Raw genomic sequence first — 16,368 nt, forward strand, 5'->3', positions numbered from 1 at the left:
GCGCTGGTGGAAATGACTGGGGTTCTCAAGGGTGCTTTCATGATTATAGCGATAGTTTAATAAGGATTATTCTACTTAATCAGCTGAAAAACACTTAAATAAATCTTTCTGATCGTCTCTGCGGTCTTTGAAATGAACAAAGCGAGAGAACAAAGCGTTTAAGAAGACTGGCTCTCGTGATAGTGACAATATGACTCGTTGTTACTTAACTTGAGATAAACCTAGACGATTTAATTGGACAAAAAAAATTAAAATTAAAGGTACAAAAAAAGCTTCCAACGTCTTCACCTCTCCTTCAATATCAGTGGTGTCTTCCCGAATGATATACTAAACTTACACTAGTATTAAATTTTAAGAAGCTATAGCCATACATATATACTAAATTTTATGTTAAACTTACACTGGTATTAAGTTTTAAGAAGCTATAACCATATACTAAATTATATGTTAAACTTACACTACTATTAAGTTCGAGAAGCCGTAGCTGTCAGAGTTAATCTAAATTCAATCAAAACCTTTGTTACGTTCTTATAAGGTTTACTGCTTAACAACAGATGGAATGCACGGCGACACGAAATTGTATAAAACTATCATTTAACACTTTCATCTCGTATATTAATGATTTCCTTAAATATCAAAAAGCCTGAGCCATCTCCACGTAATGGGTTCACAGCCTCCCCTTGTGCAATCACCGCGGCCACGGCAGGAAGCTTTTAAAAGTGGCTATATAGCTCAAGGTAGTAATTAAGTTTCTTTCTGACCTTAAGAAGCAGAAGTTATCACATTAATCCTTTATCTTTACAGCGTATGTTAATATTTGGTAACGCGGTGAAGGAAGTGTGACGCGTTGAAGGAAGATGTGACGCTGTGAAGGAAAATGTGACGCGGTGAAGGAAGATGTGACGCGGTGAAGGAAGATGTGACGCGTTGAAGGAAGATGTGACGCAGTGAAGGAAGATTTGATGCAGTGAAGGAAGGAAGATGCGACGTGGTGAAGGAAAGAAGATGCGACGTGGTGAAGGAAGGAAGATGTGACGCGTTAAAGGAAGATGTGACGCGTTGAAGGAAGGTGTGACGCGTTAAAGGAAGATGTGACGCGTTGAAGGAAGACGTGACGCGGTGAAGGAAGGTGTAATGCGGTGAAGGAAGGGGTAACGAAAGAAGTGACGCGCCAGTAAGTATACTAAACTTATTCTAATTCAACCTACTCTTATACTAACTTTACTTAATCTAACCAGACCTTACCTTGCCTTACCTTACTGTGCATAACTTCGCCTTACTTTACCTAACCTTGCCTTACATAATCGAGCCAAACCAAACAAAATAAGAAATTAACCTTACGTAATTTTCAAATAAACACACACACACACACACACACACACACACACACACACACACACACACACACACAGGAATGTATGCGAGACGCGTCTGGCAAGCGCGGCGAACCGAGGCTGTAGCGCGCTGAGGCAAATTAGTGAGGACTCAACTCTGACGTGTGGACATTTGGGCGGCGTGAGGTTGGTGACGTTAGACAGAGAGAGGACACTAATGACAGAGTAGGTCGCCATTTTAAACAGACGCTGCGCACGCTTCTCTTTATCAGCAGAAGCACAGTAGGTGTCGAGTACAGGGGTGACTTCATTAGTTTTTGAAGTCTCGACAGGTTTCTCCTTCCTACAACGTTCGAAGGTTCAGAATTACAGGTACTTGCGGTTATCCTCGGTGCAGAACTACCGGGAGCAATTTTGATGCATTATGAAACTCTTGAAATAATCTAGACTTGTGGAGAATTAATAATTTTGGAGCGAGAAAACTTTTGGAGGGAAGTTAGGGTAAGATGATGAGGCTGAGGATTAGAAACCACGCGGGATAGGATTTATTTGTCTGCGTGATTATTCATTTACTTTCTTTTAGTGTTTGTGATGAAACGCACGTATGCAGGCACACGCAAACACACACAGGAAACGAGAAGTATACATTAATTGAAGAAAAGAATGAATAGATACGGAAATAGGATACATATGTAGATAAGACCATGTATATTACAACAAGGACACACACACACACACACACACACACACTTGGTATGTATTTGTTATAAGTGTGTTCGAACGTGGCTCTCGGCTGTATCGTGGTGGGAGAAGCAGCGCTCTCGCATATGACTCGCCCGCGTCATGTGGCCTTGTGGCAGCGAGCAGGTATTTTTAAATAATAATTTGAGGGAGGTGTGCAGGAGTGTGCTGGAAGGAAAGGCTACCCAGGATACGTCACGTTATCGCATCGGTTCCTCCCCCAGTAAGTGTTGTGACATTGCAGGCCGAACCACGGTCATCACTGTGGCTCGAAGGTGTATTTTGATTGCCAGGTCGCGAGCTTCGGTCCTTTGCCGTCACTCTTACCATGGCTGAACCCTTGAGATCATTTCATCAGTGTTTCTCATCACGAGTTGAAGTCGTTACGAAGTGTGGTGAGTGTATCGCCCGTGAACAGCAGGAAATGTTTCTGGCGCTGTAGACACGAAAGTGATCGTTAAGAAAATTATAGCTATTCATTTACTTTCGTATGCAGAAAAATTATAACGTTGTGGTGAGACTATATTAGCGTTGCAACCCTAACCATCAAGATACTCTCGTAAATTTAAAGGGTTAAGCTTTTTTTTGGAAAGAGGACCGACTACAAATCGATCGTGCTTCAAGACACTCAATGTACACCGCTCTAAACCGCTCTGCACCACACCACTCTGTACCACCGGGCACAACGATCACCATGACTCGTGAAGAAGTGTAGTCGCTTGTCTCTGTGCGGCGCTACACTGATGACCTGCGGCAAGGGAAATGAAGAGTTCGCTGCCTTGATAACATTTGCAGAGTTGGAGAGTAAGGTGACGGGTTGAGTTTGCGCCGTGGCCTTGGGATTGGATCTTAGTCTTCATAGCACAATGCCCTCATGACGTCTTGCAGCGTGGTAGGGGTGAGAGGAGAGGTGCAGGAAGGCGAATCATGGCGTGGCTGTTGTACATGTGAATTCATGGTTAATACTCTCAAATAACTCGAAATGAAAGTAATTTGTGTAGCCATGGACTGTTTTATGTCGAGAGCCGTGCAGACCAAGAAGAGATGGCTATGCGATACGCAGAGGCAGTTGTCTGATACTGATTTCTTGTATGAGACATCTTGTAGAATATGACCTCACTTCTCTGAGCAGCTGTGCATAATATTTTGAACTGCAGTAGCCTGGGCCAGTCACTCACTGTTACCCACTGTTATGCTGCCAACTAGTGTGACATCAACCGAGTCAGATTGGTTTTAAAAATGCCTACGTAGAGGACGCTTCGTATAAGTTGTCCTATTCCTCCAATTCTGATCCGTATCCTCAAATGTTTCTTAAATTCCATCTTTTTGACAGATTATAGAGGAAGTTTTTGGGGTGCCTAGGGTTTTCATAATTCTAATAACAATGAAGCAAGCAACTTGCATAATCATTTGAATAAATAAAAAAGTGAATAAACAAAAATTAATAATAGTAATGATAACTGGTAATTATAATATAATGATAATAATATAATAATAATAATAATAATAATAATAATAATAATATAATAATAATAATAATAATAATAATAATAATAGGAACTCTATTAATCATCATTGCCTCCTTTAAAGTAGTCCTCATTAGATTCCAAAGCGTTTAAGAATACGGCTTGCATATTAGTTATGAAGTTACCACAATCAGCCCTGAAAGTATCAACAGCATTACTGTTATTTTTTTTCCTTTGTGTTCCTTTGCGCTTTGCAGTCAAGCGCTGCATTTACTGATCATAAAGTACGAGCCATTTCTCCGCGGCTTCCTTCCTATTCGCCCTTCACGCTCACCCTTCGTCACACCTACAAAAGTTAGATTACTGCTGCGTCAGGCCCTTCCCTTCCTCGTTCCCGCACTATTAAGATTGAACGGTTTTCCGGATCGGCCGCTCACCGCGCACGCCCAACACCGTCGCCCCTGCTTGTTGCAGCAGCAGCAGCAGCAGCAGCAGCAGCAGCAGCAGCAACAACAGCAGCAACAACGACGACAACAAGAGCAACAACAACAACAAATTATGCTTTCTGCAAGCCACTTCTCTAATTTTGGTCAATCTCTCTTTAAATGTATTCTACTAGATAGATAGATAGATAGATAGATAGATAGATAGATAGATAGATAGATAGATATATAGATGGATAGATTTAGCTGTTGTTCACTAGGTCAAAGTTTATCTCGCATAAAAAATGCAGTAACAGCAACAGCAACAGCAACAACAACAACAACAACAACAACAACACCCACACCTCAGGGCCCGTCCTCGTCTGGTGCTGTTGTTCCTGAGGCGAGAATTCCAGTGCGTTCCTCGTCCCAGGCCGAGGCTCTGCTCTGTATCACTGTTATGGCATTACGTCCCTTCCGTTATGCGTCGCTGCACTGGGATGAACTGAACGTGAGTTGTGTGTGTGTGTGTGTGTGTGCTTGCAGTGTACGTCCTCGTCTCTCCCTGACCGGCCTACATTTGTGACCCGCGTTGACAAGTTGCCTGCCACACGCCTCACATTAATGGCCCGCTTTCCACACGCCTCTTTTGGCATCTCTTAGTTTATTTACATGTCCAAGAAGTAGCGTTGTTGTCTTTCTCAGCCGCACTCAACGGTTCTCCTCCTTGCCCCTCATTGCACATTGCGCGCCAGATAAATAAATAGATTGATCAACAGATAAATTAATTCAGCATACTTGTTAACCTTGTCCAGTTGTTGTGTGTGTCTGTGCTTGCAATATACGTGTTCAGTTGTGTGAGTCTTGCGTGTGCTACACACACACACACACACACACACACACACACACATATGCATGCACACACTCACGTACGCGCACACATACCCACAAACACACTAGGAATTGACCGAATACAGGAGTTGCTTACTCGAATATGATTTATTTCAAGCTACTATACGAATACGAATGTGAATACGCATACTTCAAGATTACGTTAAAAGTCACTTCCTTGTGTGGTGAGAATTTTTTTGTTAACAACGACTAGTGATGGCGATGAAGGAGGAAGAGGAGGAGGAGGAGGAATTCACATCACACACTGAGGTACATGTGAGGTCTTTATACGTGGACAATGTAAACACTCCTCCCAAAAAAATAAATAAGGTTCCCAACAATTTGCGAGACCACAGATAATGATGACTATTCTAAGCTGTTGTTGACGCCGCAGCTGAACTTCTTTCTCCCTCTCACCAAAGACAAATTTGAAAGAAGCATGAGTATCCTTCCTACCTTCCCTCAGCCCAGCAGCCAACACTCCCAGCCAGCACAGCATTATTGCCCTGAGCACACATATCATTCACCCAATAGTATTTCAACATTTACTTCTCCCTCAAAGAAGCTAAAGGGAGAAAATTGCAGGGAACACGGACTAATTAAAAGAGAGAGATGTGAGGGAGAAAACGGCTGAGTAGTTAAGGAGATCAGTGTTGTGAGAGAAGGACTGAGAGAGAGAGAGAGAGTGAAGGGAAGGGCGAGAAAAGGAATACGATTAAAATATTTCCTTACACTGCGTTCTTCCGCCCTACATTCAACACAACATGAACAGTTAAAGGAATCGTCCTATGTGTGCGTCACAGTTCACTACGAGCCTCAAGGGTCCCTGCACACCTGCCTGGAAATATATCAAATGAAGGAGGCTCGAGATACACAATCGTCTTCAAGAATACCTCTCCCCCCCCTCCAAGGCTTCCCAGGCAGATAGGCGAGCGTAATCAGATTTGGACGCAACTAAGCTCTCTGTCGGGTGTTGGCCGTCGCCTGTGCATCGGGGAGTTTCCAGCTCCCTCAGAGGAGCGGGTAGTGTCAACATCTCCTCAAAGCCTTGCATGTTGATCACTTAGTATGATATGAGAGGATGGGTAGATGAAAGCGAGTAATCAGTTCGATGATTGATTGATTGGTGGCTGGCTGTCTGGATTCATTTATCGGTTATTTGATTACCTAGTTGGTTACTTTAAGACCAAGAATAATGTTACTGTGAAGGAAATATAGGTAAAATTGATGGATTACTGGTTGATTGATTTAAGGCGCTGGAATAATAATAATAATAATAATAATAATAATAATAACACACACACACACACACACACACACACACACACACACACACACACACACACACACACACACACACGCACTTCCTTTCAGTGTGTTAAGAATATTATCTTTAAAAGTTAACTTCAACTCCCCCCCAAAAAAAATAATGTTACAGTTTATTAAATTAGTTTATGTTGAAGTAGTCAGTAAAATTGTTAGGTATCTATCTATCTATATACCTGCCTATCCATCCATCTATCTATTTACGAGTATCTGTATCTTTCTATCTGTCTGTTTGTTCGTCTTTGTCTGTCTTTGTATCCTTATTTATTTGTCTATCTGTCTGTCTATCTATCTATCTATCTATATCTATCTATCTGTCTATCTACTTATCAATCAATCGTTTCTTTGCTCTCTTCATTTATTTTCTTCTGGGATGGATCGGAGCACAAAACACACAAAAAAAAAAAAACTTTGAGAACCAGTGAAAGTGGCTAGACGAAGAACCTTTATTAAATCTCCCGTTATGGACTCGTGTGGCAGCAGCAGCAGCAGCAGGAGGAGCATGGTGCGTGGCTCGGGGGTCTAGCCTCGCCTCTGGTCACCTTACCTTTGAACCCGCGGCGCGTTACTCACTCAGCCAGCCGTGCAGACATCAACACCACCACCGTCAGGCCTTCCCAGAACCCCTCCTGACTGACGAGGTGGTTCAAGGCTTTTCAGGATGATAGTTGTGTGTGTTCCTGTTGCTCTCACTTACCAGCAAGCTCTGAGGAGTTAAATACACAGCCGAGACTCCTGTTTGTATGCGTGTGTGTGTGTGTCAGCTGCTTTCCTTCTTCCCTACATAACGCAACGTCCACCAATATGGGTCAGTGGTTTAGAAAGCAACAGCAGGGTGGTAATTATTTTCCCGCCGTCGTGACACGAATGAGGGAGAAACAATTATGTTTTCTTTTTCTTCTTTTTTTTTTTTATAATTATATTCTTGAGTTCTTTTACCGGTTTTTTTTTACCTGTTTATGATGTTGGAAGTTTGTTTTGATGGTTTGTTTTTTTTGTTTTCAAGATCTCTCGTGTGTGAGTCTAGTACTGCTACGTAACTATTCTTTTGTTATTTTTTTGCAGGCAAGCACACACACGAAGGAAGGGATAAAAAAGGGAAAGAAAGGAAAAGGAATGATAAAGGAAGAGAAGAGAAGCGAAGGGAAGGAAAGAGAAGGAAAATGAGGAGGGAGGGGGCGGTGAGGGACGAATGTATGCAGGTCTGCGCCACAGTTCACACAGCAGACGCCCCCAGACACACGAGGCAGGTGTTGTAAGGTGTTTTATTACGCCGTTATTCAGAACATGAAACAGGGAGTCATCACGCAGGGCGACAAACTCCCTCTAAATAGTAAGTTGAATCACACCAAGATCAGTGACACCAACTAGTTTTGTTAATGATAATTTAGATTAATTTAGGTTAGTGTAAGTTACATAATCTTACCTAACATAGTTTTACACGATATTGCCTATCCAAGAGAACTAATATAACTGACCTAATATAATTTAACTTCAAGGCTAACTCTAAAATTATTATTACCATACGTATCATCTCGGTAGAAGCCATGGATCTCCTTTAGATGTCGCGGCCCATTTCCAGGCCAATCTTGACAACGCAACACAGACAAACGCCTCACATCCTAACCTAACCTAACAGCACAACCAAACACTAACCTTACTTAATCTAACTTAAACTAAACAACACAAACCAACGCTACGCAACGTGACGTAACCTAACCTAACCTAATCAACCACCCTATCGTAACTTTACCTAACCTAACCCACACCAAAAGTAGCTGGAGTGACTCATCTTCACGTAATCCAATAAGTTTGTACTAGAAGTTCACAGCGTCATTTGTATACCATTCGATACAAAATAACAAAATAGCAAGTCAGATATATATATAGGAGTGTGTTCAGTGAATAGCTACGTTTGATGTGTTCAAAAGATACAAAACATTGAGTGTGTTCTTGAAGTGTGCTGTCCTATCAGTGTGACTTGAGTAGTTTGAGTAGTAGTAGTAGTTTTGAGGGCAGAGTTACAGCGTGGTAGAGTAGAACAGGATAAAGTAGGATAAGGATAGGTAGAGCAAGTGTAAGTAACCCTCTACGGTAGTCTTGGAAAAAGGGAAAAGTTTGCCTGGAGGAAGATGTGACACAGGAAGATGGCTGGGTGTGGCTGCATTGTGGTGGGAATAAAAAAGACAGTTTGATTGTAATGCCGACGACTATAGTGGAAGATTTTAGTGGACTGACTATGTAGGAGGCTGTGGTGGAATGTCTGCAGTGAAGTGTGTTTATAGGTGTGTGTTGATAGGTGTGTGGAGAGGTGTATTGAAAGGTGTGTGGAGGACTGTGTTGATGTGTGTGTGTGGATGGGTATTTGGAGGGCTGTTTGATGTGTGTGTGAAGGGCTGTGTTGATGACTGTGTGAAGGTTTGTGTTGATAGGTGTGTGGAGGGTTGTATTGACAGGTGTGTGGATGGCTGCGGTAGAGAACAGAGTGTAAAAGGATTGGAAGTTCTGTACATAACAACAACTAAGGAACGGAGGCCTAAAGAAGGTAAATGTGGGAACGTAAACTAAACAAATGAGCTCATGGCCGAATCAACAAGTTAACCAATCAAAGAAAATAAAACGACGAATCAAGATAAAACGACGGGCAGAGTAGGACGAATTTCTACACTTTGAGAAGCACTTGTAAGCAGAAACTGGCTGCCCTTAATTTCCATGATGCCGCAGTATAGAAAGTTGACCCCGTGCAATTCTGGGACAATACTTTCCTGTGGAGTGTCGCTGCCCTGGGGAGGTACTGGAGAGAAAGCCATATGGAGGCGCCCCTGGGAGTATGTGTCTGTCTAGCTTGCGGTAGCCAGAGTGGCGGCGCCGTTGGTGACGAGAGTGGAAGAGGTGGTGACGGCAATGGCGTCGATTGAACTGGTGGTGGAAATGGTGGTGAAGCTGGTAAAGGTTGTGACGCTGCTGCCGGAGGTGGTGAAGGTAATGAGGTCGATTGAACTGGTGGTGGAAGTGGTGGTGTAGCTTGTAATGGATGTGATGATGTTGCCAGAGGTGGTGAAGTCAATGCTGCTGATGGTGAGTGTGGTGGGGGAGGCAAGGCAGGAGGTCGTGGAGATGGCATCAGCGGGCACACATCCGTCATAGGTGATGGAGACGGTGACGGGGGCGGTGTGAGTGAGGATCGTAGTCGTGGTGACCTGGAACGTGGTGTGGATGGTAATGATGTCCTCCTCGGGCAGAATCCTCGGCGTGCGGCGTCCTTTGGTGTCCTGACCACAGTCACAGGAGGGCAGCACGGCCTCCACCACGTTGGCGGTAGTGCTGACTGTTTCGCTTTCTCCAGACACATGTGGTGGTGTCCTGCGGGGCGTGGGAGAAGAAAAGAGCTGTCAGGGGGTGAGGTGATTATGAAAATGCACGTAGAGTTACTGCTATCTATAATCTATGCCCTGATGAATTATATGAATTATATTAATATTAGCAATTACTCGTATGTCAGTCTAATATGTCATGATCGTGGATTGACAGAATCCAATAGAGGTATTTATTGGTATAAAGGATATAACAAGGACGAAACCGCTTGTGTTAGTAGTGGACAAGGGACGAGAAGCAATGAGTTCAAGCTCGATAAAATCAGACTTAAAAAGAGACAGGCATAAAGTGATTCTCAGACAGTGATGGATGACTGGAACAAACTGGGTAATACGGTGTTTAGTACTAAGTCAATAGAGAACTTAAAATAAGATTGGATAAATTTAAGGGTAGGCGAGTATGTTTGTTTTTAGTGTTATCATGTGTAGGCTTGCTGGCTTGTTGTAGCTTCCCTGATGCTCTTATGCATTTATGTTCTATTACCACGCCTCTACTGCTCATGTGTTTGAGACAGATGGAGGGACTGGTGTGGTGACTCACGGCGTGGCGACAGCGGTGGTGGTGAGCGTGGGGCTGAAGATGCCATCGGGGAAGTGGTCGCTGCCCTCACAGGACGACACTCCCTGTGCCGCGGTGGTGCAAGTCGGGAACAACACCAAGGTATGGCTGATCGTGTTCCACTGCGTGGTCAGATGCGTCTTGAAAGTTAGCAGTCGTGTTTCTGAGCTCGTAAGTACTACGGATCCAGTGGTGGCGTCAGAAGGGCTCGGCTCCACACCATCTTGACACACACTGCTGACACCGAGGCACGCCAGGACCACCAGGGTCAGTGTTGAGGCTACGGTGCTGCCTGACATCTGTGGAAGAAACAACGTGTTAGTGGTAAGCAGGGCACACTGTGTGAGCCACGCTTCTCCCGAGACTCCCGAATCCTTCACCTGCCATGGGGAAGGAGAGAGAGAGAGAGAGAGAGAGAGAGAGAGAGAGAGAGAGAGACTGACTGACTGACTGACTGACTGAATGAATGAATGAATGACCACTTAAATCCACCGCACCGAACTAACTACATCCAAACCCGCCAGAGCAGTATAATGTTGTACCAGGAGCAAGTTGAACAAGCAGCGGCATGTAATGGAAAGCCAGAGTGGTTCTGCGTTTTCAACTTCCTGGGATAAGTTTTGAGCCGCAGAAACAAGTTGTTGCCTCGCTCGTGTCGTGCTAGATTGTGTTGCATTGTGTTGTAGCAAACTCCGGGTTAGTTATTTAGTTTTATCTTTTATACATGTGTGAAAGAGGTTGTTTAAGAGCTTAAAAATCATAAAGAACACTGAAGAACACGAGATTCGGAAGCGGAGTGAACAGTGGAGAAAACACGCGAGAACGCTCAAAAACACGGGACTCGAGGAGGAGAGAACAGTGAACATGCTAGAACATTGAAAGCACTGAGCTCGGAAACAAAGACGAACACAATCGAGAAGCGAAAAGGATGAAGAACAAGGGACTCTTAGGCGGAGTGAACATAGTGGGGACAAAACACGCCAGAACGCTGAAGAACACAAGACCAAGAGACGGAGTGAACACAGCCGAGACGCCAACATAGTGAAGAACACACCACCGAGAGACCGAGATGAGCAGAGGCAATATGCAATTCTCAATATAGCGAGTAACTTCGATTTTTTTTTTTTTTTTGCCACTTGTAATCATCGTCTTACTTTGTTATCCTATTTCCTTTTGTTCCTCTATTCTATATTACTTTTTTTTACCCCTAATGTTTTCAAGCCATTCGTTTCTTTCTTTCGTTCATATTTTTGTCTCTAATTGGAATGCAGTCATTCTTTTTTTCACTGTATTTTTATTGTAGTTGATTGTAATTTTCATTTTATTCAGTTATTGTGCTTCTCATACTTATAAAAGTCTAATTCTCTCTCTCTCTCTCTCTCTCTCTCTCTCTCTCTCTCTCTCTCTCTCTCTCTCTCTCTCTCTCTCTCTCTCTCTCTCTCTCTCTTACTCGTACATAAATTGGCATATTTAATGAAACCTGCCCGTATCTCAACACATCATGTATATACAATGAAAGACCCACGTTTACCACCCTCAGTTACACCCTGGGAACCACTACTCAGACAAGCGTGGGTGAACCCTGGGGGCAGACGCACGGCAGGGAATGTGAGGCCCCAGAAATGCCACGTCGACTTGCCACGCGGGGATCCGACAAGTGCTGCAGGCGTTACGTGAGCTGCCTGGTGACTATATAGCGGTGATTTTTCCTCTATGATATTGCCTGGCGTGGCGCTCCTAGTAGAGTGACGCGGAGGTACTGGTGGTGGCGGTGGTGGTGGTGGTGGGCTGTGTCAACTGTCTCTCGTGATTCCAGAGAGAGAGAGAGAGAGAGAGAGAGAGAGAGAGAGAGAGAGAGAGAGAGAATATAATATAAATGCCGGGAGAGAGTGAGAGTTAAGGAGGAGGAGGAGGAGGAGGAGGAGGAGGGGAAAAGAACAACCACAGCTAGTCACCGTACCAGCCAATGACCCCCTCTTCTTCCATTTCCTCCTTCCTCTCCTCCTCCTCCTCCTCCTCCTCCTCCTCCTCCATCTCTTCTATCTTCTCCCCCTCTTCCACTTCCACCTCCACCTCCTCCTCCTCCTCCTCCTCCTCCTCTTCCTCTTCCTCTGCCTCCTCCTCCTAACTATATATATTAACACGCCAGTTCCTCGCTTGTGATTTATCACACACACACACACACACTCTCTCTCTCTCTCTCTCTCTCTCTCTCTCTCTCTCTCTCTCTCTCTCTCTCTCTTTTCATTCACACCCACGACTCACTTTCAGACAATAGACAACCTCATCCTTCGCATTCTCAAACTACTTTTAAGAGGCTGTATCGGAAGTTTTGGAAGCTTTAATTGGCGTTTTTTGTGGTTTTAGTGACAGTTTATCGAGTATTATACACTGTCAGTAAATTAAAGTCCATGTGAATCCGTATAATCTTTGAAAATAAGCCTTATGGGGGACCAGAGAGATGCTCTGCTTGTTCCGTGTCTTCTTTCAGTCTCCTCTCGTCTTTTCCAGCCCCTCTCCGCCACTTCCGTCCCTTAAAGATAGAGAAAATAAAAGATTCCATACGGCCCGTTGATCTACACAGAGCAGCTCCTGAAACGCATGTATAGGAGTTGTGTTCTATGAGCATAGCACGAGTGTGCATAAATGAAGGCACCGTGTGGAAGTTGAGGTGATAAGGAAATGTTATGAGAGAACGTTGTTGTTGTTGTTGTTGTTGTTGTTGTTAGAGACACGATGATCCAGTGATACTTATGGATGCTGAGAAAAAGATGAGAAAGTGACTAGAAAAACAATAAATATGAAGGCAAAAAAAAAGTCATAGAAAAAAAAAGTTTGGCTACAGTAATTACATGGCTGGGTGTTCGAGAGAAGCTTCATGACTGTTCGAAAGCACGAGTCGCTGAGTCTCGGTTAGTTGTGCTGGAGAAGACGGAAGCCTTATTCTAACTACTGAGAAATGATCACCGTTCACCGGGCACTTCTCTCGTGTTTTTCCCTCGTCAGCATTACGTAGATGAAGACTAAAAGTGAATTGGGTGTATGCGAATCAAGTTGTAAAGAAGCGTGGAGAAGAGGAACACGTGAGAAAGTGGTGGAGAACAGTTTAGCGGATATTTTTCTCTCCTCCCGTCAACAGTATTGCCAAAAAGACTAAGAAAAGTAGATTTAGTTTATGCGAATCAAGATGTGAAGAGGCATGTAGAAGAGGAAGACGTGAGAAAGTAGCAGAACAGTTAAGGGGAGATTCATTGCATTTCCGACTGCGAAAAAGCTTAGGATCGAGTATATGCGAATCAAGACGTGAAGAACTGCGTAGAAAAGGAGGAAGTGAGAAAATGGTGGAGCATTTGTCTGTGAATCGATGAGGTGGAAGAGTGGGGAAGAGGATGGTGTGAGGAAATGAGTGGACGCAAGCTATGGTCAAGTTCAGCATCCCTACGTGAGAGCGGCTACAGCTGAGGAAGAAGACTAAGAAGCCCTTGACACATAATTGCCGGTTGTTCAGGTGAGCTAACGAGGCACTGCTATACTTGCGGATCGTGGAGACGCTTGTTTATCTGGTTAGCCTTTATTTTAGCCTTTTTTTTTTTACCGACAGAATATAAAGAATTGAATCGAGAGAAGAATTGATTTCCGTACTTGTTTCCGTACTTGTTTATCTAATTACTTTTTTTTTAAGCTAAACTAAATAAGTGGCCAATAGTTCAAAGTAACACAAAGGAAGAACTAGTATAACAACCATTTACTTGTTGACCTTTCATGTTATTATGGGAACAGTTATTACAGTTACTAATGAATGGCTGTGTTACAAGGGATAGTGGTGACCGTAATAAGTGATTATATTAGAATAAGGTAAAAAAGAAAAATAGATAAGGTGAAGTTAAATCAGCACTGAATTCATCTCGAAGTGTATGCGCGCTAACTGCCTCTACTTCTACCATTCCTATCACCGCTACTACGACTGTTGCTTGTACATGTTTCTATGGAAGGAGAAAAGCTAAGGTAAAAAAAAAACAAAAATAAAAATAAAAAAATAATCATCTATTGGAATAAATGATGCAGTGATTTGAAAAGTTTAATATATAGGAGAAAAAAATAATACATACTAGGAGGTAATAGCTGTGCGGGCGGTCTGCCTGTTATTCAGTCAATAAGCCTCTCAATTTTACAACCACACAATGTTTTACTAAACTGCGAAATTTGCAACGAACGTGTGCCAGCCAGTCACAATAATGTGGGGATCGGGTGCACGCGTGGGCTGCGGTGAGGTGAGCCGCGGCCAGGCGGACGTGACGTCAGGCGGTGGTCGAGAGCGTGGGTGCGGAATCCTGATGAAAAGTTTCTGGACGGATCATATAACGAGACCAGGAAAGCGGTAGATTTTGGGTTAACTAAACTCATTTATTCATCTTATTTTATATTTATTATTATTATTAGTAGTAGTAGTAGTATTTATTTTTACTGTAAACTCACCAATAACTGACACTAACGTATCCTTATTTGTAAAGTGAGTGGAGAAGTCGATATTACATTACATGGTTTTATTTACTATACAATTCAAGTGTATGAATTATTGTTTTATTGGCAAAAAAAAAAAAAATATATATTATTCTATTGGTAAAATAATTAATGTGTCAAACGAGTAAAGAGCAGAAGTACTTTAGATCAGATTAGCTACAAATTAAATATAGGCAAAATGCGTGACTAGATAACCTGTGTTGACTAAGACATTACCCGTCACACGAGTAGAAGACGAGCAAATCTTAGATTAAAAGATATCACACGAATTTCCTAAAAAAAAAAAAAAATATATTATCATTGAATATTACAAACCAAGCTAAACTTGACCAAACATAGCGTGTCATGAGGGTCCACGTGCTTGACCTTTCGGAACGCCATATAGTCTGATTTGTGTGAGAGGAAGACTTCACACACCCCAGCATCCTCTTGCTCAAAGGACGGATTACCCGGGAAAAACCTCTTCGATCTGACAGGGGCGCGAACCTAAACTTGATTGACAGGCAAGGACTTGGTCAATGTGCTGGTGTGCGTGTGCAGGTGTATGAGTGCGTACGTAAATTATTATAATTTCATGTATTAGCAACGCTTGTCAAATGCTGAATTAGATTAGAGATTTTGTTAAGAAAATGCACTGAAACTCCGTAACTTCAGGATTTCCACTAACAAGTCGGCCGTTATTGGGTCATAAAACCTCCACCGTGCCTAGCTAAACTGTCGGAAAGAAAAGACCTTCCCTTCCCTTCCCTTCCTTTCCCTCACTTGCTGCTGCTGCTCCTCCATCACCTTACTTCCGTGTCCTAAAAGGCAGCAGGCAACGTTCGCTGCTCACACGAGACAAGCAGGCATCCTCCCAAACGCCTTCTGTGCCTTGTGTATGTATGTATGACGAGATGTATAGCAGTATTGAATTTACGCACTTATTCTGAAACACTATTGGCTCTCGTAAGGATTATTTTAAAAGGACACAGCGGGTACAGATTTTTTTTTTTAACTGTTGCTAGAATGCAAACACTCCCACTTCAGCCAGTGAAAAGTATAGTGGTGTTATACGTAGAGCTGGAACGTTTAAGAATAGGAAGCTTAATACTATTGTGAATTTAACACTTTCAACAGCACTGGCAATGTATTAGGTGCGAGTAGTGTTAACAGCCGAGGGTTGTGTCGTGCCCTGTTTAACCTTCCTTTGAACAGATTTACGGAGATGTTGAATATAAAACCAAACTACACTTTCTTTTTTATCATCACTGAACAAAATGAAGAGCGCATAGTGTAACGCTGAAGTAAGATCTACCGGTCAGAATCGCCTTGTCCTCTCTAACCTGAAGAGGAGATTGATGGAGGCTTTCAATTTAGTATCACATAAATCTTCGCCCTTTTAGCAACACTGAACGCATTAGCACTGAAGTTAATGTATTACCAGACATTCACTTGACACGAATAGCTGCCTGCATGTTGTAATGTGTATCGTAATGTGTATTATAACCTGTCCCCCTAATGTTTGATGACGATGGATGGATGTGCAGGTGATGGTGGTGGTGGAAGTGGTGGTGGAGGTGTGTTGGTGCCCCTCGTAGCCTATTTAGTGAAGGGGTTGGGGAGATGGTGACAGCGGACCTACCTTGTGAGCGGCGCCTGTTGGATGTAATGTCCAAATGAGTGTATTCGCGAACCGCCAGCGTCTTTTATAGCTTCTTACTTTCCTCCCGTCCTCCCCTCCCGCCTTTTCCCCCA

At 43.2% G+C, this 16,368-nt stretch overlaps 1 protein-coding gene across 1 annotated transcript; it reads right to left on the reverse strand.

Annotated features, from left to right (window-relative positions):
* Positions 1-7,431: 7,431 nt before the first annotated feature.
* LOC135107622 (mucin-2-like) lies at positions 7,432-16,368 on the reverse strand. Its single transcript, XM_064017676.1, has 3 exons — positions 16,256-16,368; positions 10,096-10,412; positions 7,432-9,543 (listed from the first exon to the last, which is right to left on the reverse strand). Exons 2-3 carry the CDS (start codon positions 10,410-10,412, stop codon positions 9,021-9,023), a joined length of 840 nt encoding a protein of 279 aa, XP_063873746.1. The 5' UTR covers positions 16,256-16,368; the 3' UTR covers positions 7,432-9,020.

The sequence above is a fragment of the Scylla paramamosain genome, chromosome 15 (genome assembly GCF_035594125.1).
Source record: "Scylla paramamosain isolate STU-SP2022 chromosome 15, ASM3559412v1, whole genome shotgun sequence".
Classification (NCBI taxonomy): Eukaryota; Metazoa; Arthropoda; class Malacostraca; order Decapoda; family Portunidae; genus Scylla; species Scylla paramamosain.

Excerpts from the sequence above, each read along its gene's own strand:
- LOC135107622 (XM_064017676.1), bottom strand. The coding sequence starts at position 10,412 with ATGTCAGGCAGCACCGTAGCCTCAACACTGACCCTGGTGGTCCTGGCG. Across the intron at positions 9,544-10,095 it reads ACCACCGCTGTCGCCACGCC|GACACCACCACATGTGTCTG; the intron begins GTGAGTCACCAC and ends CACGCCCCGCAG.